At 39.5% G+C, this 24,299-nt stretch overlaps 1 protein-coding gene and 1 long non-coding RNA gene across 2 annotated transcripts; both read left to right on the top strand.

Moving 5' to 3' along the window:
* The first annotated feature begins 1,738 nt into the window (after window positions 1–1,738).
* LOC100013488 (probable E3 ubiquitin-protein ligase TRIML1) lies at window positions 1,739–3,283 on the top strand. The gene has a single exon (XM_056815551.1). It carries the CDS (start codon window positions 1,787–1,789, stop codon window positions 3,191–3,193), a length of 1,407 nt encoding a protein of 468 aa, XP_056671529.1. The 5' UTR covers window positions 1,739–1,786; the 3' UTR covers window positions 3,194–3,283.
* A 17,230-nt stretch (window positions 3,284–20,513) lies between these two features.
* On the top strand, window positions 20,514–21,912 carry LOC103094646 (uncharacterized). Its single transcript, XR_460449.2, has 2 exons — window positions 20,514–20,725; window positions 21,715–21,912. It is a non-coding gene; the product is annotated as an uncharacterized LOC103094646 (long non-coding RNA).
* The last annotated feature ends 2,387 nt before the right edge of the window (window positions 21,913–24,299 follow it).

The following is a 24,299-nucleotide window of genomic DNA, read 5'->3' as shown; positions in this document are numbered from 1 at the left end:
TTGGTTTCCTTTATAATCCTACATATTTTATTTTATACATGTAAAAAACATTATTTTGAGAAAAGTTCTACAAAGGAGTCCATGATGCAAAAAAGACTAAGAACCTCTGTCCTAGAGAGTCAGTCCTGTCTCATGAGGTCTGGAGGGGAAGGTAGATCCTGGGTGAAGGCAGAATATAATGATAGTACTCTTCAATGGGCATGCAGTCCCAGGGAAAGGAAAGAAGATTGCATTACCAATGGAGAATCCTGAAGCAAAGTATAAGGACAGAAATTGCTGCAGAGAGGGAGAAGATGTATTCTCCTGGGGAGGAAGTGCTGATAGGAAAACGACAATTGGAAATGGAGAACCACTTTGGAGAACCATGGAAAGGGAGGGGGGTGTGGAGGGGTCACGTCATTGTGCCAAGATGTGAATGGAGCTCGAAGACTCAGAGACCCAGAACATTTGAGGAAAGCCTGGAAAGACAGACACGGAGTGACAGAGTGAAGTCAGCAGAGCCAGGAGAGCCATGAGCAGGGAACCAGCAAATACTCTCTAAGCAAAGACTGGGCTCTTCCCCTGCAGGACAGTCAAGCAAGGCCATCCCCATGGACTTGTGAGAAAGGCTTTCCACCACCAGAGAGAGGACGGATGGCATTGGAATGCAGAAGGAAGCCTAGCATTGGCCACCTGATTTCCATCCCGGGATTTTCTTCACCTCTCCTCTTCCACTGCATCAGGAATATGGATGTGTGCTTTCTGCCAGAGCACCTGCATAAGGGATACAAAAGAGCTTCCTGCTTCAGGGAGAGCCAGGGGTGTCAGGGAAAGGATGTGGAACTGCAAAGACCCATGCCCCAAACCATCCTTATGCCTGAAGGGGAAAAGCTAAAGAGCTCCTGGAGAGTCCTGAGGAAAAGCACCCATGCTCTGAAAACTGCATCTATAGACCCAAGGCCCCAGACTCCTCTTGACCTCAGCCCCACTGCCAGCTTTTACAGGCCCCCAAAGAAAGCAGGTATGAGAGGAACCCTACCCCTTGCTTCAGGGCACAGAGAAAAGAAGGCAGGTGGGTAGACACCCAATGTCTGGGGTTTGGCGGGGGAAAGAGGCATGGGAAGGGGGGGAGATTAGCAGGGGCCAGGCCCTCTCAGCCTCCTGGGAATGCAGCCCTGACACCAACCACACAGCAGGGCCAGGGGACCAAAGGTGTGAACCCAGGTGTCAAGACGCTCTTGGTGTGAATCTGGGTGTCAAGCCCCCTTTGGTGTGAACTCAGGTGTCAAGTCCCTCTTGGTGTGAACCCAGGTGTCAAAGCCCCTCTTGGTGTGAACCCAGGTGTCAAGCCCCCTTTGGTGTGAACTCAGGTGTCAAGCCCTTCTTGGTGTGAACCCAGGTGTCAAGCCCCTCTTGGTGTGAACTCGGGGGCTATAAAAAGGGATGCAGGGCAAGGTATTACTTACCTGAGAGCTGCTCACTTAGGAGCTGGAGCCTCTGAAGAGAGAGACAGAGAGAGAGGAGAGAGAGAAGGAGAGAGAGAGAGAGAGAGAGAGAGAGAGAGAGAGAGAGAGAGAGAGAGAGAGAGAGAGAGAGAGAGAGAAAAGGAGAGAGAGGAGAGAGAGAAGGAGAGAGAGGGAGAGAGAGGGAGAGAGAGGGAGAGGGAGAGAGAGAGAGGGAGAGAGAGAGAGAGAGAGAGAAAAGAAGAGAGAGAGAGAGAGAGAGAAAAGGAGAGAGAGAGAGAGAGAGAGAAAAGGAGAGAGAGAGAGAGTCTTTCCAAGTCAGGGAGAAATCAAGTCCCAGAGAGATGGATGTCAGTGAGATGACTGAGAAGCTCAGGTCAGAAGTGACCTGTTCCATTTGCTTGGATCTCTTCAGCCAGCCAGTGACCCTTGACTGTGGGCACAGCTTCTGCCAAGAGTGTGTCCTTCGGAGCTGGCAGGAAGCCCAAGTCCAATGGACGTGCCCGCTGTGCAGGGCTAGCAGTCAGCCCAGAGCCTTAGAGCCCACCCGAGTCCTGGAGGCCCTGGCCTCCAGCATGAGCAGGCAGCGGCAACTTCCCAGACCCAGAGACGTGACTGGCCAGGCCAGGTGTGGCCAACACCAAGCCGTTCAGAAGCTCTTCTGTGAAGATGACTTCAGCCCCCTGTGTGTCTCCTGCTTACTCCCCCACGAGCACGAAGGTCATCGTGTGTATCCCCTGGAAGAGTCTGCGGAGACATTCAAGGGCCAGCTGCAGGAAGCCCTGGGCCAGGCCTGGGCCCAGGAGAGAGAGGCCCACGTGCTGCTGGAGCAGGAGAGAGCCAGGAGGCTGAGGTGCCGCAGGGAGGCCGCCATTCTGAAGCAGGTCATCCTGCCCGAATACATCAAGACCCACCTTGGCTGGACAGAGAAGAAACAACAGGATCTCCTGATCAAGGAAAAGCGAAAGAATATGAAGCAATCAAGGGCCAGCGAGGCCAGAATCTCCCGCTATGTGCGCAGCCTCGAGAAGATCACTGAGGAGCTCGAGAAGACTTTGGAGCAGCCCCTGCTGGACATGCTCCTGGCTGGGAAGAGCACTTTGCAAAGGAGTCGGGAGCTGCTGCTTTGCTGTCCTCAGCCTGCTGCCCTACGCTGGACTCTGTGTGGAAACACTGGAATGAGGGAGCTGCTACTGGCCTTCCAGAGCCACATCAGTCTGGATCCGAGAACAGCCCATGCCAGTGTCATTGTTTCTGAAGATCTGAAGAGCGTGAGGCTTGCTAGCCATTGGTGGGATCTACTGAACAACCTGCAAGGAGAGGCCGAGCGTCCTCTTATTGTGCTGGGTGCTCAGAGCTTCACCTCGGGGAGCCATTATTGGGAGGTGGAGGTAGGAAGCAAGACCGAGTGGGAAGTCGGCATCTGTCCAGGGCCAGGAAACGACCAGGGACGAGTCCACGGGGACCCGCTCTCCCTCGCCTGCCTCAACATGGGAGAACGATTTCAACTGTGGATCCCTCATGCCTTGGAAGGCCCTGAAGACACAGGAACCCTGCACAGGCTGGGCATTTTCCTCCACTACGAAGGGGGACACCTCTCATTTTACAATGTGACCCAGGGCTGCCTGATCTACGCCTTTCCCCCAGTCACCTTCCAAGGTCCTCTCAGGCCTTTCTTCTCTCCTGGCCTTATCCATGAAGACAACCAGCCCAGCGCTGTCACCATCTGTCCACTGAGCCCTCATTCCTGAGGGAGCTCATGCCCTTCCACCTTGCCTAGGCTCTAGGCCTCCATTCAGGGGGAGGATCCATCCTGTGCAGAATTTATGGCTGAGAAGCCCCAGGACCAGCTAAGTTACACACTGATCAGGTAACAAGAAGAGGATGGACCAGAGAGCTACCTATGGAAAAGGAAAAACAAATAAGCAAAAAAAAAAATCATTAAAAAAAAACAGAAAAAAAAACAACAAAAAAATACAGGAGTAGAGCTCTAGAGAGCAATTTTGGGAATTGTAAGGGTGACATTAGAAAATAATGTTGTTTTGTTAGTTTAGAGATAAAAAGTAAAGTGGATGGCTTGAGGAAAGAACTGGAGCTGGAAGCAGAGCTGAGAGAGCGTGTTCATTTCAACTGCTGACAGTTATAACCATTTTTCCGTGTCAATTATTCTCTCTGGCAGTTGGCAGAGACACACTCTCAGGGCTGGAGGAGGTAACATCTTTGCCTCTGTCTCTCTCTCTCTCTCTCTCTCTCTGTCTGAGGGAAAAGACCTGAAGGAGCTCAGTGTTTTCCTTTCCCAGCTTGGGAAGCACTATTGAATATCTATTGTGTTTTTTGTAGATTTTTTTTAACTCTGAGAAAACCAAAGAAAAACCTGGTCCTTGGTTTGAACTCCCAGTCTGTTAAGGCTCAGAGTCCTAACTTGATTCTTGTTGAGACTCAAGCATCTAGCCTTTGCTATTTCATCATCTGAAGGCAAAGTTAAGATTTAGAAAGATAATAGCGGTAGGTTTTATTTAGATAGTATAAATTTGAGTTAGTCAGATCAGGGAGGATTAGTGTAGCCTATGAAACACAGGAGAAACAGTTCCTTGAGGAACCTGGGAGTTCATTTGGGTGGCTTTAGAATCCCTTAGAATTAGAAATCCTTGATTTATCCTTATATATTTCAAGAAATATTTCATGTTCATAATTAGAGTCTCCTTAGCTTCCTTAAGCCTGGCCCTGAAGGGAAGCTCACATTTGACCTTCACTTCATCACTGATCATCATCATTATATTCGATTGCACCACAGTGTATCATTCTCTGTGTACAAAGTTTTCCTTTTTCTGCTCCTCTCACTCTGCATCAATTCCTGGAGGTTGTTCCAGTCCCCATGGAATTCCTCCAATTTATTATTCCTTTGAGCACAATAGTATTCCATCACCAACATATACCACAATTTGTTCAGCCATTCCCCAATTGAAGGGCATCCCCTCATTTTCCAATTTTTGGCCACCACAAGGAGCACAGCTATGAATATTTTTGTACATGTCTTTTTCCTTATTATCTCTTTGGGGTACAAACCCAGCAATGCTATGGCCGGATCATAGGGCAGACAGTCTCTTAGCGCCCTTTGGGCATAGTTCTAAATTGCCCTCCAGAATGGTTGGATCAATTCACAACTCCACCAGCAATGCATTAATGTCCCAACTTTGCCACATCCCCTCCAGAATTCATTACTTTCCTTTGTTGTCATGTTAGCCAATCTGCTAGGTGTGAAGTGATACCTCAGAGATGCTTTGATTTGCATTTCTCTGATTATTAGAGATTTAGAGCACTTTTTCATGTGCTTATTAATAGTTTTGATTTCTTTAACTGAAAATTTCCTAGTCATGTCCCTTGCCTATTTATCGATTGGAGAATGGCTTGATTTTTGGTACAATTGGTTTAGCTCTTCATCAATTTGAATAATTAGACCTTTGTCAGACGTTTTTGTAATGAAGATTGTTTCCCAGCTTGTTGCTTCCCTTCTGATAATGGATGCATTAGTTTTGTTTGAACAAAACCTTTTTAATTTGATGTAATCAAAATTATTGAATTTACATTTTGTGAATTTTTTCTAGCTCTTGCTTGGTTTAAGTCTTTACTTTCTCAAAGATCTGACAAGTATAGTATTCTGTGTTCACCTAATTTGCTTATAGTTTCCTTCTTTATATTCAGGTCATTCACCCATTGTGAGTGTATCTTGGTGTAGGGTGTGAGATGCTGATCCAAAGCTAATGTCTCCCATACAGTCTTCCAATTTTCCCAGCAGATTTTCTTTTTATCAAAGAGTTGGTTTTGGTCCTTGAGCTTATCTTAGACTGTCTTGCTGAGGTCATTTACCCCTAGTCTATTCCACTGATCTTCCTTTCTCTATCTTAGCCAGTACCAAATTGTTTTGATGACCACTGCTTTATAGTATAGTTCGAGACATGGAACTGCAAGTCCTCCTTCCTTTGCATTTTTTTTCATGATTTCCCTGGATATCCCTGACCTTTTGTTCTTCCAAATGAACTTTGTTATTTTTTTTCTAATTCAGTAAAATTTTTTCGGTAGTTCAACGGGTATGGTACTAAGTAAGTAAATTAATTTGGCAGGATTGTCATTTTTATTATGTTAGCTCATCCTACCCATGATCAATCAATGTTTTTCCAATTGTTTAGATCTAGTTTTAATTGTGTGGAGGGTGTTTTTCAGTTGTGTTCATAGAGTTCCTGTGTTTGTCTTGGCAGATAGATTCCTAAGTGTTTTATATTGTCTAGGGTGGTTTTAAATGGAATTTCTCTTTCTAATTCTTGCTGCTGAGATGTGTTGGAGATATATCGAAATGCTGATGACTTATGAAGGTTTATTTTGTATCCTGCGACTTTGCTAAAGTTGTTGAGTATTTCGACTAGCTTTTTGGTTGATTCTGTAGGATTCTTTAAGTAGACCATCATATCAATTTTAATACCTTCAATGTCTTTTTCTTCTCTACTTACTACTACTAGTATTCCTAGTGCAATGTTAAATAATAGAGGTGATAATGGGCATCCTTGTTTCACTTCTGATCTGATTGGGAAGGCTTCTAGTTTATCCCCATTGCAAATGATGTTTGCTGATAGTTTCAGATATATACTGTTTACTATTTTTAGGAAAGACCCTTCTATTCCTATACTTTCTAGTGTTTTCAATAGGAATGGGTGTTGGATTTTATCAAATGCTTTTTCTGCATCTATTGAGATAATCATGTGATTTTTGTGAGTTTGCTTGTTAATATGGTCAATTATGGGGGTGGTTTTCCTAATATTGAACCATCCTTGCATTCCTGGTAGGAATCCTACCTGGTCATAGTGAATAACCCTTGTGATCACTGGAGTCTTTTTGCTAATATCCTATTTAAGATTTTTGCATCTATATTCATTAGGGAGATTTTTTTTCTCTGTAGTTTTTTTTTCTCTGTTTTTGACCTGCCTGGTTTGGGGACCAGTACCATATTTATGTTGTAAAATAAATTTGGTAGCACTGCTTCTTTGTTTTTTCTGTCAAATAGTTTGTGTAATATTGGGATTAGTTGTTCTTTGAATGTTTGATAGAATTCATTTGTGAATCCATCTGGACCTGGGGATTTTTTCTTAGGGAGTTCTTTGATGGCTTGTTCAGTTTCTTTTTCTGATATGGGGTTGCTTAGGTAATCTATTTCTTCCTCTGTTAGTCTAGGCAATTTATATTTTTGTAAGTATTTGTCCATATCACCTAGATTGCCATATTTGTTGCCATATAATTGGGCATAATAGTTTTTAATGATTGCCTTAATTTCCTCTTCATTAGAGATGTGGTCCCCTTTTAATCTTTTTAATTTTTTTAAATTAGACTGACCAGTACTTTGTCTATTTTATTTGTTTTTTCAAATCACCAGCTTCTAGTCTTATTTATTAAATCAATAGTTCTTTGACTTTCAATTTTATTAATTTCTCCTTTGATTTTTAGGATCTCTAATTTAGTCTTCATCTGAGGATTTTTCATTTGTTCACTTTCTAGTTTTTTTTTTTTTTAATTTGCATGCCCAATCCATTGATCTCTGTCCTCCCTAATTTGTTAATATATGAACTCAAGGATATAAATTTCCCCCTGAGTGCTGCTTTGGCTGCATCCCACAGGTTTTGAAAAGATGTCTCATCATTGTCATTTTCTTCAATGAAATTATTGTTTCTATGATTTGTTCTTTGACTAACCAGTGTTATAGAATCGTATTGTTTAATTTCCAATTAATTTTTGATTCACCTCTCCATGTACCCTTACTAATTATTATTTTCATCGCATTGTGATCTGAGAAGGTTGCATTTATTATTTCTGCTCTTTTGTACTTGTTTGCAATGTTTTTATGTCCTAATATATGGTCAATTTTTGTGAATGTACCATGTGCTGCTGAAAAGAAGGTGTATTCCTTTTCTGTCCCTATCTATTTTTCTTCACATATCTACTAACTCTAATCTTTCTAAGATTTCATTCACTTCTCTTACCTCTTTATTATTTATTTTTTGGTTTGATTTATCTAGTTTGGATAGAGGAAGGTTCAGGTCTCCCACTAGTATAGTTTTTCTATCTATTTCATCCTTGAGCTCCACTAGTTTCTCCTTTAGAAATTTGGATGCTATGCCATTTGGTGCATACATGTTGAGTACTGATGTTTCCTCATTGTCTGTACTGCCTTTTATCAGGATGTAATTACCTTCCCTATCTCTTTTTACTAGATTTATTTTTACTTTGGGTTTGTCAGATATCATGATTGTGACTCCTGCCTTCTTTTTATCAGTTGATGCCCAAGAGATTTGGCTCCATTCTCTTACTTTCACCCTATGCGTATCTACCTTCCTCATGTGTGTTTTTTTTAGACAGCATAGGGTAGGGTTTTGGATTCTAATCCACTCTGCTATTCGCTTGCGTTTTATGGATGAGTTCATTCCATTCAGTTATGATTACCAGCTGTATATTTCCCAGCATTTTGATTTCTACTCCTGGTCCTGCCTTTTCTTCTTTCACTATTTCCTTCTACACCAATGCTTTTTTTTAATCAGTCCCCCTAGTTCCCACCCTTATTTTACTTCCCTTTTTACCCCCTCCATTCTTATTCCCTCCCCCCTATTTTCTTTGCAATCTTTTTAAAATTACCCCCACCCTCTCCCTCCCTTAAAGCGCTTCCCTCCCCACCAGTCCATTTGTTACCCTTCTACTCCCCTATAGGGTGCGAATCTATTCTCTGCCCCAGTGGATTGGATTGTCCTTCCCTCTTTGGGCCAATTTCAATGCATGTAAGAATTGAGTATTTCCTATCTTCAACCTCTTTGCCCTTCCAGTGTATTCATGTTCTCCCCCCCTCACTCCGTGAGCTTCTTTGTGACATATAAATTTACCCCCATTTGTTTCTTTTCCCATTTCTTTTAGCATTAATCTCTTTTTTAGCTCTAGTTTTATATATGTATACGTATATGTATTTATGCATGCATATATATACCTATTTATGTCTTGTTATTTCATCCTATACATTTTGTCACTGTTCCCTCTAAGTGTAATTCTTTTAGATGCCTGGGTGATAATAACAATTTTTACGAGTTACCAATGAGCTCTTTTCTTATAGGGATACATATTTTAACTTATTGAGTCACTTAAAAAAAAGTTGTTGGTTTTTTGTTGTTGTTTTTGTTTTGTTTTTCATTTTTCCCTCTTTTTTAATTACCTTTCAATGGTTCTCTTGAGTTCTGTGCTTGGACATTAAATTTTCTGTTCAGGTCTTTTGTTTCCTTTACAAATTCTTGGAATTCTTCTATTTTGTTGAATGGCCATATGTTCCCCTGTAAGAATATAGTCAGTTTTGCTGGGTAGTTGATTCTTTGTTGTAGACCTAGTTCCCTTGCTTTCCGCAATATCTTATTCTATGCCTTTCGGTCCTCTGATCATGTTACTTAATTGTTGTTGTCAATTCAGTCATGTCTGACTCCTCATGACTCCATTTGGGGTTTACTAGATAAAGATACTGGATTCATTTGCCATTTCCTTCTCACGTTGTCTTACTGTTAATGAAACTGAGGAAAAGGTGGTAGGTGACTTGCATAGGTTTGCCTACTAGATAGCTAGTAAATTGTCTGAAGTCAGATTTAAATTCAGCATGATAAGTTTCCTAACTTTAGGTCCAGCACTCTATTCACTCCATCATCAAGTATCACTACTCTGCTCCAAAAAATCATCAATAATTCCCGGTGGTATAAAGGATGACGTTCAAACTCCTTAAGCTAACATTCAAGGCCTTGTCCAGTTTTCTATTAGAATGTCAGCTTTCTTGGCAAGATGGACTGCCTATCTCTTGTCCTCTATCTCCAGCACTTATCACAGTGCCTCACATGTAGTAAATGATTAGAAAAAGATCTTCTGGGTGACTCCAATTTGGAATTTCATTGAAGCCTCAAATACTAACTAATGAGTTTATTATGTTTCTGGAAAGAATTCACTACCCACTACTACTCTTCGTCAGAATAGTCACTCCATGTATAGAATTTACATCTTATTCCTTAATCAGAATTGGAGGATTTTCAATCATTGTTGTGGGAAGGAAAGCAAAGATTCTATCAGTATTGGAGGCAGAGAAAAGGGAGGAGAAACAGAAAAGAGGAAGTTTTTGTCATGAAAAGCCATTTCTGGTTCATTCACTAATTCCCATACATCCTTGTTTCTGAGCATCCATGAGTCCTGATTTTTTTTTTTTTGTTAAATGAAGAACCACCTATTTTAAAAAAGCTCTATTTGTTAAAATTGTCACATTTGTTAAAATGCCCTCCTGCCTACCCCCTTACCCCCACCAAAATTATACAGTTCTGGTCTAATAACCTGAACCCCTGAGGGGTTCAGAGTAGAGAAACCCTGGTTTCTTGGCTGGCACAGCAAATGTCCCCAGGTTCAAAGTCCAAAGGAAGTTGTGGAGATATTCTCGTGAACTGCTTGTCTCTGAAAATCCTTGTCCACTGGCTGGGGTTTGGGAGGATCTGGGATCAGGAATTCAGGGAGAGAAAAATCACTGACTTTGAGATTCAGTTGGAGCCAAAATAAAAACCTCTGCTCAGGTGCTCTCCGCCAAGAGTCTATTTCAACTGCCTGAATCAGTTTTTTCTCTTCCTCCAAGGTTCCAAGTTCCTTTCTGCTCATCCCCCCTTCACTGCTTGTGTGATTCTTGCAGCTCTTCCAGGCTTATTCCCAAAGTTTCCAGGTTTCTCTTTCTTACACTAACTATTAAAAAAGGTGACTATATTACTAGGGATTCATAAATTACATTTTTAGAAGTGCAGACCAACAGAGAACCTTGAACCTGGGATAGTCATCATGTGGTAAACCCCCAACACAAGAGTGAGTAAGGTCCTTGGGAAAGGGAGTGGAATCTATTTCCACATCAGTTATTATTTAAATAATTTAAGAGCAGATTCTTATATTGATATATGATAGGTAATTCACATTGATTAATTTTTTTATTATGATCATTATACTTGAAACCATAGGTGTAGACGGGTAGTCTTCAATAGAGAAACTTAGAAGACTAAGAACTAAGCCTCAGAAAACCATAGGTGTTGGGCGTGGGAGATGGGGGAGACAAGGGAGAAGACAGGTTGACAAGAGGGGTGCAGAGTGGAAATGATGGAATCAGAATGGGCTAGCAGGTCACAAAAGCCATTCAAGAAATTAATGGACATTTAATAGATTCTAACGAAATTACCAAAATCTTTTTGTATCTTTCCAAAGCTGTCTTTTCCCAGGAAGCACATTTTCTCCAAGTTACCTCATATCTACAAACAGATGTTGTAGATAGAGCATGTTAAGCAAGGAAAGGAGTCTTTTCTTTAGCATTTTCAAGATGAAAAGTGACATTTGTTTTCTTTTTCTTCGTGAAAAAAAAAGACAAGGAAAAAAATGACAATGAGAGGAAAATACTTTTACCCCTAAGCATGAATATAAACATCTCTCAAGGATTGCTCAATAATCTCTGCAAATGGTTAGCTCCTGACAAAGTGGGTTATTAAAAACATAGTCCTGGCCCAAAAGGAATACTTTCATTATCCTGTATTTTTACATATTTCTGCTAGCAGTGTTATTATAGGCACCTCTCTTTCCATTAACATACATGAAGACTTGTACAACTGATCATTCTGCACATGGTACCAAATTTCCAAGAAGTATTCTTTCTTGTCAATAACAGCAAGATAAATATATCCTCTACTCACCATGAAATACAAAGAATATTTAGAAAATATTCACATCTGAAAAATGGAAAAAATAATTTAAAACTTAAATAAATCTGTAATCTTAATAATGTAGCCCACCCCCCAAATGTACAGATAACAACTTATTTATGCCTTCTCATCCTCTCTAATTCTTGCCCATGTCTTTCATGTATCCTCCAGAAAGATCTATATAGTGTGTTGGAAGTCTTCCTCTGAGTCTTTCAGTACCATATGGTTACCAGTATAGAGTATGGGGACTATCCATCTATAATCCTTTGCTCTTATTTTATGACTGATATACTTTATTTTCATGATGATATATTTCTTACTATTTTTCACCTACAAATCATTATAGCCTACGTTTGGATTCTTTGGAGATGGGTATTACATGATTTGAATCACTGGTATAAAAAAAAAATATGGGTTTTGTGCGCAATATGGACTTTGTGTGCTTAGAGAGTAGCTTGAGACTCACAGAAAACATTGCACTCTTTCCACAATGTAATTCAACATGCTCTCTTATTCAATTCCAGGTCTATCTGCAAATGCCCAGACAAGATACTAAGGGACTAAGCCAATGAGTTGTCTTTCCAAAGAGATGCATTTGACAGTTTGGGCAATATGGATTTTTAGTCATTTGTTTTGTCCTGGGAAGATGTTTAAGCATCTTTCCTTTTGAATGGTCCTAGCTTTCATCACAGATGGCCTTTATTAAATCAGCATACTATCACCTCCAAATAGTAGCATCTGCAGTATCTCACCAGCCATATATCCTTCCAATGGGGATGAGGATATAGGCAAATAAGTTAGTAGTTTATGGTCTCCTTTTTGGTTGTCCTTTTCCAGAAATGATACAATATGGAATATCTTCTCAATCATTCAGTATCTTCCCCTTTAAATAACAAACCCTTCTCTCCTGTGGGGTTGGGAGGGAGGGAGGAAAACAGCTTGGAACTCAAATGTAACAAAAAATTATTTTTAATTTTAAAAATCATTACCTCAATGCTATCAAAAAATATGTTGCTTCCAAAATAAATTTGTTCTATTTACTTAGTCTGGTCCAGTTAGTCATCCCAACTTAATTTTCTTAAGTGCCATTTCTGCTTCTTCAATATGACATATCAGGGAATAAGATGTAAAAGTCCAAACGTTGTGGTTCTTCTGTGATAGATTCTTAAAATAAATCACTATGGAAATGCTGGCAGATTTATTCTATCTCTTGTCCCTTAGTTGTTCCTCTATTTTAATCTAAAAATGTTCTTGTAGTGAATGGGTTTAATTGAGTGGCATGCCAAACTTTATTCAAACTCAAATTACTTTTGTCTAAACTAATATTTGCTGCTTATTTAATAACATTGCTTTTTTCTTCTTCTTTTTCATCTTTTTCCTTCTGTAAACTATTACAAAGGAGCTTGTATTTAAATCCATTTTTCTAGAACTGTGCTACAAGGAACCTTGAAGCAATCTTTTTTGGTTTATTTATCTTTTTAAGAACTTTAAGTTATTTGTAAATAAACATCAGGGAGCAGCTGGGTAGCTCACTGGATCAAGAGCCAAGCCTAGAGACAAAAGGTCCTAAGTTCAAATTTGGCCTCAGACACTTCCCAGCTGTGTGATCCTGGACAAGTCACTTAACCCCCATTGCCTAGCCCTTACCACTCTTCTGTCTTGGAACCAATACACAGTATTGGTTCCAAGACAGAAGTTAAGGGTTTTTAAATTAAAAAACAAACAAATAAATAAATAAACATAAAATAAATAATTTTAGAAGATTTTATTTAAAGTATTCTAAGTTTTATTTACATTGAAGGATTTTACCACTGTGGAAAAGTTTAAGAATCACTATTTAAAACCATTATTACTTGTTTTCCATTTGAACTTTAGACTAGGATTTTTTAGCTAAAGTGTTTTCTGGGTTCTTTTTACCTCTTTGCTGTGGTGGTTGCTTTACAATGGCTAAACTTCTGTAGTAAAGATAATAGTTATTTTTTTTTCTTTATCAATGTCCCATTTTTCAACATCAGTAGCTTGTTTGGTATAGGTTTTATTAGAAGTATAGTACTATGCTTACTCGTAATAACATCTTTATCCTTTCTGTTTGATATTTATTTTAACTTTTTCCTAACTAGTTGATGATCTGATAATATAGATGGCTGATTTAGAAATAATTCATATCATTAAGCAGTTATTTTTAGTCTATTAGTGATTTTTTTAAAGGAAGGATAGCAGAATTTTCCAGTATAAGTGATATAGTACCTGTCTTACCCTTTAAAGTTATAGGGCTCTACCTTATGGTAGCCATAGGGTTATCATACTCTGTGGGGTCTGTATTTCCTAAAACCAGAATTCACAAACTTCCACTGATGCTTATCTTTAATAATTAGGATGCATGGGGGCAGCTGGGTAGCTCAATGGATTGAGAACCAGGCCTAGAGACGGGAGGTCCTAGGTTCAAATCCGGCCTCAGCCACTTCCTAGCTGTGTGACCCTGGGCAAGTCACTTGACCCCCATTGCCTAGCCCTTACCACTCTTCTGCCTTGGAGCCAATACACAGTATTGACTCCAAGACAGAAGGTAAGGGTTTAAAAAAGAAAAAGTTTGGATGCACTTAGTTCAAAGAAAAGGTACTTAATAAAATGTTGTAATAAGAAATATAGCAATAAAAATTTCTTCTATAAACTTAGTATACATTCTCTCACAAATACATATATCCCTTATTTTTCCTTTGCTATTGGGATCCTGTTTGGGCCCTGGTATGGGAAAACCTTTCCCTTTGCCTTCCTTATATCTTGTTTTGATTCCTTGGTAATCCAAATCTAATGGGACAACCAAGAGTAGGAATGTGGTACTCTTCTTCTTTGACTTCCTTTTTGCCTTCTCCTGACCCCAAACCCCCATACCCCATTGAGCCAGATAGACAAGTGGCCAGGAAGGAAAAGTGACATTACTGCTCACACTGCTTGTTTGATGTAGGCATTGTCAGTTCAGACCCTTCCAATGAGATGGAAGACCACAAGTCCTTATCATTTATTCTATCTCAACATTTTCTAGAACTCCCAGATCTGCCATTTTAGGAATCTCTGAGCCTTACCATTCACCCTGTCACTGAACAATTAAGACTTCCAGGCCTTTCCTTTCTTTTCCATGGGCCTTGCTAATTAACTCTTTTTTTATGTGTTGTTTTTTCTTTTCTAATTAGGGTATGAACTCCTTGAGATCAGGGCCTGTCTTGATTTTCTGTGTATTCTCAGCATTTAGTATTTAACATTAAGTACTTAATAAATGTTTTTTTCATTCATTTGTTCACTGAGTCATTCATTCAATTCATTCATTCATTCACTCATATCAACTAGGGGGAAAAAGTACATACACACAGAGAAACCACACATGCATGACCAGAGTACATGCACAGAGGGGCAATTCACATGTCAGGCATGGTAGGTCTGTTAATGCTTCCTGTTGCTCCTACTTGTCTGGCTTCCAATGGGTCTCTGTGATCTGCTTCAGCTTCAATCTTTGACTATGGGGCTAAGTCTACAATACTCTTGAAGAATTCAGGATCATATATTTAGAAATGGAATGGTCCTTGAAGGTGATCTGGCCCAACCTTCTCATTCTAGAGATAAAAAACCTGAGGCTTTCAGATAATAAAAGAATGGTCTTCTCACAGAGATGCTTTGACTCCAGGGCCAGTACTCCAAATTTGATACTCTTTCCATTGTACCATATCGTTTCCCCAAAGCCAAAGTCCGGCTACCTTTTAGCTTTTTAGAAAACTAGTAATCTTTGCCTTAAGACCAACAATATCCCCAAGAAAAATATTTCTTGGCTTTTCTTTTCTGTATAGAATCATCACTCATTCCCTTCAGAATTCAGAATTCTGACTATGCTCCCCAGCAGTATATTCTTAACTTTGGGCTGTAAGTTTTTTATTTGTTTTTCAAAATTAAATTTATTTATTTAGAACATGGTTACATGATTTATGTTCTTTCCTTCCCTTCTTCCCTCCCTGTTCCTGGAGCTGATGAGCAATTCCACTGGGTTATACATGTATCATTGTTCAAAATCCATTTCCATATTATTCATATTTGCAATAGAGTGATCATTTAAAGCCAAAATCCCCAATCATATACCCATCAAATCATGTGACCAATTATATGTTTTTCTCCTGTGTTTCTACTCCCACAGTTCTTTCTCTGGATGTGGAGAGCATTTTTTTCTCATTAAATCCCTCAGAATTGTCCTGGATACTAGCATTGCTGCTAATAGAAAAGGCTGTTACATTTGATTGTGCCACAGTGTTTCAGTTTCTGTGTAAATGTTCTCCTCCTTCTGCTCATTTTGCTCTGCATCAATTCCTGGAGGTCTTTCCAGTTCACATGAACTCCAGTTCATCATTCCATACAGCACAATAGTATTCCATCACTATTAGATATCACAGTTTGTTTAGCCATTCCCCAATCAAGGGACATCACCTCGTTTTCCAATTTTGGTCAGTATAAAAAGTGAAGCTATAAATATTTTTGTGCAAGTATTTTTCCTTATTATCTCTTTGGGGGTGCAAACTTAGCAGTGGTATGGCTGTATCAAAGGGCATGCAATCTTTTAACGTTCTTTGGGTGTAATTCCAAATTGCCTTCCAGAATGGTTGGATCAATTCACAACCCTACCAGCAATGCATTAAATGCATCCCACTTTTGCCACATCCCCTCCAACTTTTATTTTCCTTTGCTGACATATTGGCCAATCTGCTAGGTGTGAAGCAGTACCTCGGAGTTGTTTTGATTTGGGGATTTAGAATACTTTTTCATGTACTTATTGATGGTTTTGATTTCTTTATCTGAAAACTGCCTATTCATATCCCTTGACCATTTGTCAATTGGGGAATGGCTTGATTTTTTGTAAATCTAAGTTCTTTAGAAGAAAGAGAGTAAATGCTCTTTTTAGTACAAAACTTTCTACTCCAAGGTCTTGGGTCTTTCTGTTAGAGAATGTTGAGCATTCTAATTTGAACATGTGAAACTTGGGCTATCCTTGCCATTATGGATGTAAAGGTTAGTCATCCTATAACCACCAAGAAGTTCAGAAGATCAGAGTTCCTCAGTTCTCAAACTCCAAAACTTTTTCATTGTCCCATGTTCTTAAGTGGGTGGAGAAAAGTCAGTGACTAAGCTAAGACAAGAGGGCAAAGTCAGGGGCTCCTCAACCTGTCCAGCCACATTCTTAGCTTTTCATATGCAAATATAGCCAGAAAAACTGGAAAGATCTTTGAGCTTACTTTTACAGGGACGTGTTTCTTTTTTTCTTTTTTGTCAAAACACCAAAAGAGGGCAAAATGCTTTTACCCTTAAGAATGACTAGGAACTTCTGTTAGCAGTTTGCAGATGATTAACTTCTGACAAGGAGGGTAATTAAAGACATCTGGTTTTGACCCAGAAGCAGTAACTTCAATATTATCTTTTATTTTCATGTATTCCTGCCTAGTAGTGTAACTGCTAAAATAGCTAAAAAGATTACTGTGTAATTTATAAATTTTTGTACTTGGAATATGAGGGTACCAAGTAAATTTTTAAAAGAATATTTTTGTTCTTTGCTAGTTGCAAAACAAATATATCTCTATTCCCATTGATACATGAGTACTATTAAGAAAATATTTATGACTGTGGAATGGAATTATAGGTGACAGATTGACAGATATCATCTTCCTTGTTGTAACTCTTGCTTTCTTTTCTTTACTTTCATTTTTTCTTAGGCCAAAGGCAATTCAATTAAATTCAACAATATTTATATGCAAGCACTGGGGATAAAACAAATAGGAATAATAGTAAACAAAGTAACTAAAACAAATTGCATAACTGATCACTGCCCCAGCAAGTGAATATATATTAGTATAGCATGTAACTAGAAGGTTTGAATCTTAGAGTTCTCTGATAATATTCTGTAAATATTTCTTTTGTAATTGGCAAAATCTACTGCTCTTTAACTTACTGTTAAGATACTACCTCCTCAACCATCCTCATGAATATTGTAATTAACAACTATTATCAAGTTATCCTCTTCCTTTTTAGATTTGTGATAGAAAGGGACAGAATACCAGTCCACACAATAGGAAAGAATGGCCCCTAGTAAATAATAGTTTGAGGAGACAGATTTCTGTAACAAATAGGGAAGAACTCTTATCACCTTGCTTCAAGCCTGATTCTTTCTTTGGAAAAGAAGAGAGGGTAGGGAGAGACAAAATGCACTAATTTTTTTTTTTTAATCTTGGAATATGGCAGAACTTGAATATAGGAGGTAAGATGATTGCCTCATTCCAGAGAAAGATTCTAGGCAAAAGATATGGATCTTAACATTTGAACTGATTTGATTAAAAGTATAGCACAGTAGGTGTCTTCAGGAGAGAGATCTTCTGGCCTTTGATCTTTGCTCCTGTCTCTTTTTCCTCCAGGTGGGGAGAGCAGAGGCCATATATACTCTTTTATTGTATTCTTAATTCTTCTTCCTCTCTTTTCCTCCCTCTCTCTCATTCCTGCTCCCCTCCTTTCTCTCCTCTTCTTTCTCTCTCCTTTTCCTCCTTCTCTCTCTTTCTCCCAGTGGCTATGAGAATAGTATCTATACCTTTTACAATGCTCTTGTTTTCTTTTCTGTATGGCAATGATGAATAATTAAGTGTGGTTTTGTTCTGCTCTCTCTTTCTTTCCTCGTTTAATTACAGGATTGACTTTGCTCTTTCTTATTTCATCTCTTCCAAAAATTCTAGTTGAATTAGTGCTTAAGCTGTTTTTGTCTGAGGCAAATAACCTGCTTTGTCCTGTTGCTCTCCTCTTTCCCCTATGCAAAGCTTAATAACAGGTTCTTATTCTTTTTCCTTCCTTCCTTCCTTCCTTCCTTCCTTCCTTCCTTCCTTCCTTCCTTCCTTCCTTCCTTCTTTCCTTCCTTCCTTCCTCTCCTTCCTTCCTTCCTTCTTTCCTTCCTTCCTTCTTTCCTTCCTTCCTTCTTTCCTTCGTTCCTTCCTTCCTTCCTTCCTTCCAATGTGGGCTGAAATGTCCCACAAACAAGTAGCTGTAAACAATCAAAAGAACATATAAACAATAACTAGTTGATTAGTATAAGGTTACCTTTCAGATAAGACATATGAGTGGCTTAGATTTACAATAATGAGAAAATTAATCTAGGTCCTTGGTTGGGATCTCTGTACAACAAGTATAGGTGGTTCAAGTTTCCCAGTCACACAAGATTAATTTCAAACAATACTCAATTTCCACAAACTGCCTTCCTTAAATCCTGGGGCAGAAAAATTTGACCTAAATTTGCCCCAGATTCTTTAACATATAATTAGCATCTCATTTACATATCAGTTTGCTCCCTCCCACCTTGTCCCTCAACCTAGCAAAAAGAGTGAACCTGGATAAAAATAATATCAGTTTCTTGGAAAGACAAGGCAACAACTGCCCAAACAATGACCCCCTCCTTAGTAGCTAATCAAGATAAAAAGCAATCCTGAAAACCTCTATCTACTTTGCTTATCACATTTAACTTTGCTTACCACCTTTACCTCTATTTACCTACCTTAGCTTACTATATTAGTTACGGTTACTATATTTTCTTATAATAAAGCTTGTTTCCTTGCAAAGGAGTAATTTGAACTGTCAATCCATTCTTTGGATGAGACACAATCACCTTGCCGATATCACTTTCTTTCTTGGCATTTTCAAGCTGCTCTGCCCTGGAGGGAATCTTCGGTCTTCTTTCTCCTCTACTGGTATACTAGATTAGAGTAGCTGAGCTGAGCTGACATGCTAATCTGCCGGGAGACCAAATCAGAGGAGGCTGAGGATGCCTAACCAAATCCACCATCACTCCTCCAACCCCTTCCCCCTTTCTTCCTCCAAGCCAGCTGCTGGCAGTACCTTGGACCTTACGTGGTGGATCTGAAGTGATCCATCTAGGTTGCAGGCCCCTCCCAGGAATCCCACAGTTAGCCTGCATCTCTGCATCTGGTCATCTGATCACAGGTCTCAGAGCAGTAGGTTTGGGAGGGATGTCGTCTCTCCCTTATACTGTGGAAATTTATTCTTTCTGCCTACTTTTCTTTTTTTTTTTCAATTATTAGGAATTGGAAAAGTGAGCTCAGAGTCTTCACAACACTAACATTGAATTTTGCTTAACATTTGAGGTTATTCATAGCTTACAGAAATGTATCAAAACCTTCACCATGGTATCAAGCTTTTAAAATGACAACCTAAATGAGATAGAGGATGGGCTATTTGACTCTAATGTATGTGACAGGATCTAGTCATTGGTTTTGATGAGTAATGACAGTATATATTATTTTAACCATCATCTGAAGTGACAAAGTAAGGAAAAAAGGCTATCAAATAACTTTACAATGTAATATATGCCCCAAATAAAACATTTCCTAATTCATTGTGAAGGATATTTGCTAAACAGATTTTCATGAGAGATAGATGACTTTCATTGATACTATTAATTATTTTGTAAGTATCCTCATTGGAAAGACATATGTAATATATGAAGGATATACTCTACAAAGATTATTTAGAAAGTGAGGTAAACAGTGGTCACATAGCTTCTATGTGTGTGAGGCCAAATTTGAATTCACATCGTCCTGACTTTAGGCACACCAACTTCTTCTAGAAAATGAAAGAAATAGGAAAGTTAAAGATTTAAAAGAAGAGTAAGTTTTGTTTCCCCTCGAATGTATTTCAGAGAACACATTGAAAGGGATGAATAGTGAGACATTTTAGAGTACTGGGTTGAGGGGAATGGGAATACTCAAGTGGGCAGTGAGATCAGAGGTCAGTCTATTAATGATGATATTCAATAATAGAATAATGACAGCTTAAAGTTCAAGATCACTGGGATGGGAAGAATATGATTAAGTGTGAGCTTGGTAATCACTGACTTAGGGAAAAGAGATAAGTATGTTAGAAAGGAACAAATTGCTATTCGAGGTTCTCAGAATAATTATTTCTTGAGACATTCCATCTGAAAAAAATGAAATTACTTATGCAGTGAGGCAGTCTCCCAAATATAACATGGGGTGTTGTATGGCTCAAAGTGAAGCAAAGTAGATATTTCTATCTTATTATATATTGTCTCCTCTATTCTTTTCCGAAGGAAACTAATTCCTTCAAGAAATTTAAGAAGGAGGTTGGGTCAGAAGCTTGACTACTTTCCTCAGAGGCAGAATTTCATGCTAGAATTTGTGAATTTTAAAAGTCTCCATCTTGGTATAGCACCCAAAAATTGTGCACACCCACACTACACGGGCATGTGCTAGTCAATGACAAATCAGAAATAACTTAACTGCCCACCTGGGCTGTCCTAAGCTAAGCTAGAGCCAACCATTGGCACTTGTGAGACACAGGAAGTGAGGTAAGGAACAGCCTCTGGAATTCGCTCACTTCCTGTGGAGAGAGCGAGATGGCAGTTGGTGTTAGGAGCTTGGAGGGAGAGGACCCCCGCAGACAGCTTTCCTTCAGATCACTCACGTGAGTTAAGGACTGATTCTTTCCACCTTGGCCCTTTGGGCCTAGAACTCACTCTGCCTTGGTCAGAGGTTGAGTAGCCCCTTTCCCTTTTCTCTTCTCTCCTTCTCTCCCTCTCCTTTCCCTACTCCCAGTGTGATTAAACCTCCATAAACTCCATTCTGACTTGAGTGTTTCATTTTAGGAATTTCATAAGTAAATTCCTTGGCAGCCATTGTTCAATATTACATAAATCCCAAAAGCTAAAAATTTCCATTATAACAATCCCAGAAGCTAAAAATTTTAACCATTACAAATTACACCTATCTTTCCCTATAAAAATTGTTGGTCTAGCGCAGTGATGGTAGACCTATGGTATGGGTGCCAAAGATGGCATGCACAGCACTCTCTGTGGGCACAAGGCCACCTCCCCCCCCCCCACCAGGTTCATTACTAGAAAGGCAGAGAGGCTCAGGAAGAGCAGCTTCCCTTCCCCTCTCCATGTACCTGATGACATTTTCTTCACATCCCCTATCCCTCTGTCTAGCAGCCCAATGGGAGCCCACAGGGAGTAAGGTGGGTGACTGATAGGCAGCAGAGCTGGAGTGGGGTATGGTACACAGTGATTTTCAGGTTCAAACTAAACTTCTTGTTTCCATTCATGGGTAAAGAAGGGACCCATACTTTTTATCCAAGGTTTTATTTCTTTCCTATCAAATATCAGTTACACAATGAAAACACACATAGCAGATAGCAAAGAAATCCCATTCATCCAAGTCAATAGCAAAATGGAAATTAAAGAAAGCATATGTGGGAGAATATATATCAGACCATATAGAATAAAGAAGCTCTCCCATTGGGATTGAGGTAACTTAGCACAACTAAGAGAAAACCCTAGATCTCAATCAGTGGGAAATTCCTCAAAGTCTCTAGTGTAGCGTACCAGGGAGAGGGGCACGATGGAGATTGCTAACTCTTCTGATGTTGGTTTCTCAATATTATTTTTCCTTCAGCAACCTGACATAAGGAGGTGGTATTATCCATCTTCTATCTCAAAGCTAGAATCAAGAAGTGTCCAAAGCAATTGCAGAGACTGAAGAACTGGGCAAGAGTGAAGTGATCTCTCCTCTCTCAATGATTACCAACTCTGCTCCTCCCTTCTCATGGGTGCAGGCAATTAATCTCCACCAATAAAGAGAATCCAAAACCAACAGCCTTGAAGGATTATATTATATTTATCTATTTGAGTATTTTGAGGATGGAGCATAGAGAACATCAGGGTGGGAATGTGAAAACATGTACCAAGGATGTTGAGAATTCTAGTTTGTCTGAAGCACAAAATATATGAAGGTGAGACACGTAAGATAAGGCTATATCCACTAAATTCAGCTACTCAAAACACATTCTCTTTGTCAACTATATGTAGCCTTTATTTTCCTTCACCTGTCTTCAATTCTGGAACCATGAACTATGACCAAATCAACCAGCATTATGTCTTGATGACATGTCAAAATGATCCTCTATGTCCCCATTTGCAATCCCTGTAACTTTTCATTACAAAGTGTTTCTCCCAGTTCATCATTTCCCTACTATGTAGTCTCTTCCATTAGAACTTTGTATTTATTGTATCCCTAGAGTTTAGCATGGTGTTTGCTACTTAGTAAGTGCTTAATAAATGCTTTTTTCCCCCTACTAGGGTTAAACCCCAAAAAGATCAAAGAAGAAGGACCCACATGCATACAAAAGAGCAGGCTTACAAATGTTATCTTTATAGTCCTTCTGGTGACATGCCTGAAAAAATCATTACATTCAGGTTTTGCTTAAGGACCTCTAAAGAAGGAAAATTACAATATCCCTTTAGGTATGTAATGGAAAGTATTGGTATTTCAGTTTTTCATATGTAACACTTACTACCCTGGCCTCCATTGCCTGAAAGCAGGTATTATATTTCACTCCCCTGTCCCCCTATCTAGTATCCTTAAGGAGACTGAGAGTATCTATTTTCTCTGCAAATAGCTCTAGCCCCTTTTGAAGGTGTTTCCCTGAGTATAACAGGTAGATCCCCTGTCTATCCAGTTCCATTAAACCACTAACAGATTAGCTTTTACACAGAAATGCTTATTGCAATGGGTATAATCACAAATATACAAAATTACTCCCTCAAACTTTGGGAGGCATCATTTCCCCCCGCAGCCCCCATCTCTAACTCATTCTCCAGAGAAGGGAAAGAGATTAAATTCATAGTTTAGCACAATCCCTACAGAACACAATCCCAGCTCCAAATCCAAACTACCCCCTCACCCTGACCCCTACCCCCTAGTGCTCAAATCCGAGACACTCTGATTTCTCCAATCTTTCCTACTAGACTGGTTGGCTGCACCATCCTACCATGGTTTGGACTCCTGGGTTTGTAAAAGAACATTGCTGGCACCTGAAACTGAGGACAAACAACATGAAATAGAAATATACACCCCAATGCCCATTTCTCAAGGGAAAAGGGATGAACAGGTAGAAAAGTCTTTCCCCTCTCTCCAGTTCAGCTCATGCCTGAGATCCAGAGTCTAGGAGAAAAAAAAAATCTGCTAGCCAGAAAGAGTTTAGCAGAAAAAAGAGGACTCATTTAGTCTTGCCAGTTTTAAAGATACAAACTGTTTTGGTGCAGCCAATCAGAGAAGGGTACATTCACCCCTATGGTAGGGGATGCAGAGGCCTCCAGATTAGGCAATCTGGACATGCTTCAAAGACTCCTCAGGGTGCCTCCATGTTTGGTGTTCTGGGCATGACTAGGCAAGCCTGATTACACATATGAGAAATTAGAGACTCACAGAGATTAAGTGTCTTGTTCATTCATGGTCTCATCTATTAAGTGTCAGAGCAGAGATTCAAGCCTAAATTTCTGGAAAGAAGAAAAAAATCTCCCATGCTTTCCCCCATTCTTTCAGCTGAGAACTTTCCCTTATATTTTACAGGGGGAAAAAATGAAGCCATTCACCATGAGCTCCCTCTTCTCCCCTTTTCTTGCCTCCTATAATTCAGGTGCCTTCTGCCACTATTCTCCTTTACATCTGTCTCACATGATGAAGTGGCCTTACTCTTTACCACTGTTAAGCCCTCTACTTGTTCAAGTCATTCTTTCCTGTTTCCTCTGAAAAATAGCATCCTCTGTCATCCACACCTTTTCATTTATTTTCAGTCTCTTCCTCTCTACTGATACATTTCCTACTGCCTATAAATATGCCCAGGTATCCCCTATTCTGAAAATCCCCCCATTTGATTCTTCCATCTCTGCTTTTATCCTATATCTCTTCTGCTCTTTGCTGCTAAACTCCTCAAAAAGACCACCCATAAGAGATGCCTCCACTTTCTCTCTGCTTGCCCTTTTCTTAACCCTTTATAATCTGGTTCCTAAATTTAGTGGAAGGCACTGACAAATGTACAAAGGTGGGGGGAAAAGCAGAATGAAATAAGTCTATAGCAACTAATATAACTTCCATGAGGTTAGATTATATAAAAGAAGAATAGTGTGAACTAAGGAGAGCAAAATTGGAGTCTGATTGTAGAAGGTCTGAAAGGAGTATGCATTTTGTTCTATAGGCAT

This window comes from Monodelphis domestica, chromosome 1 (genome assembly GCF_027887165.1).
Source record: "Monodelphis domestica isolate mMonDom1 chromosome 1, mMonDom1.pri, whole genome shotgun sequence".
In the NCBI taxonomy this organism is placed as follows: Eukaryota; Metazoa; Chordata; class Mammalia; order Didelphimorphia; family Didelphidae; genus Monodelphis; species Monodelphis domestica.
The sequence above is the reverse complement of the archived record's forward strand: the minus strand, read 5'-3'. Positions and strand labels throughout refer to the sequence as shown.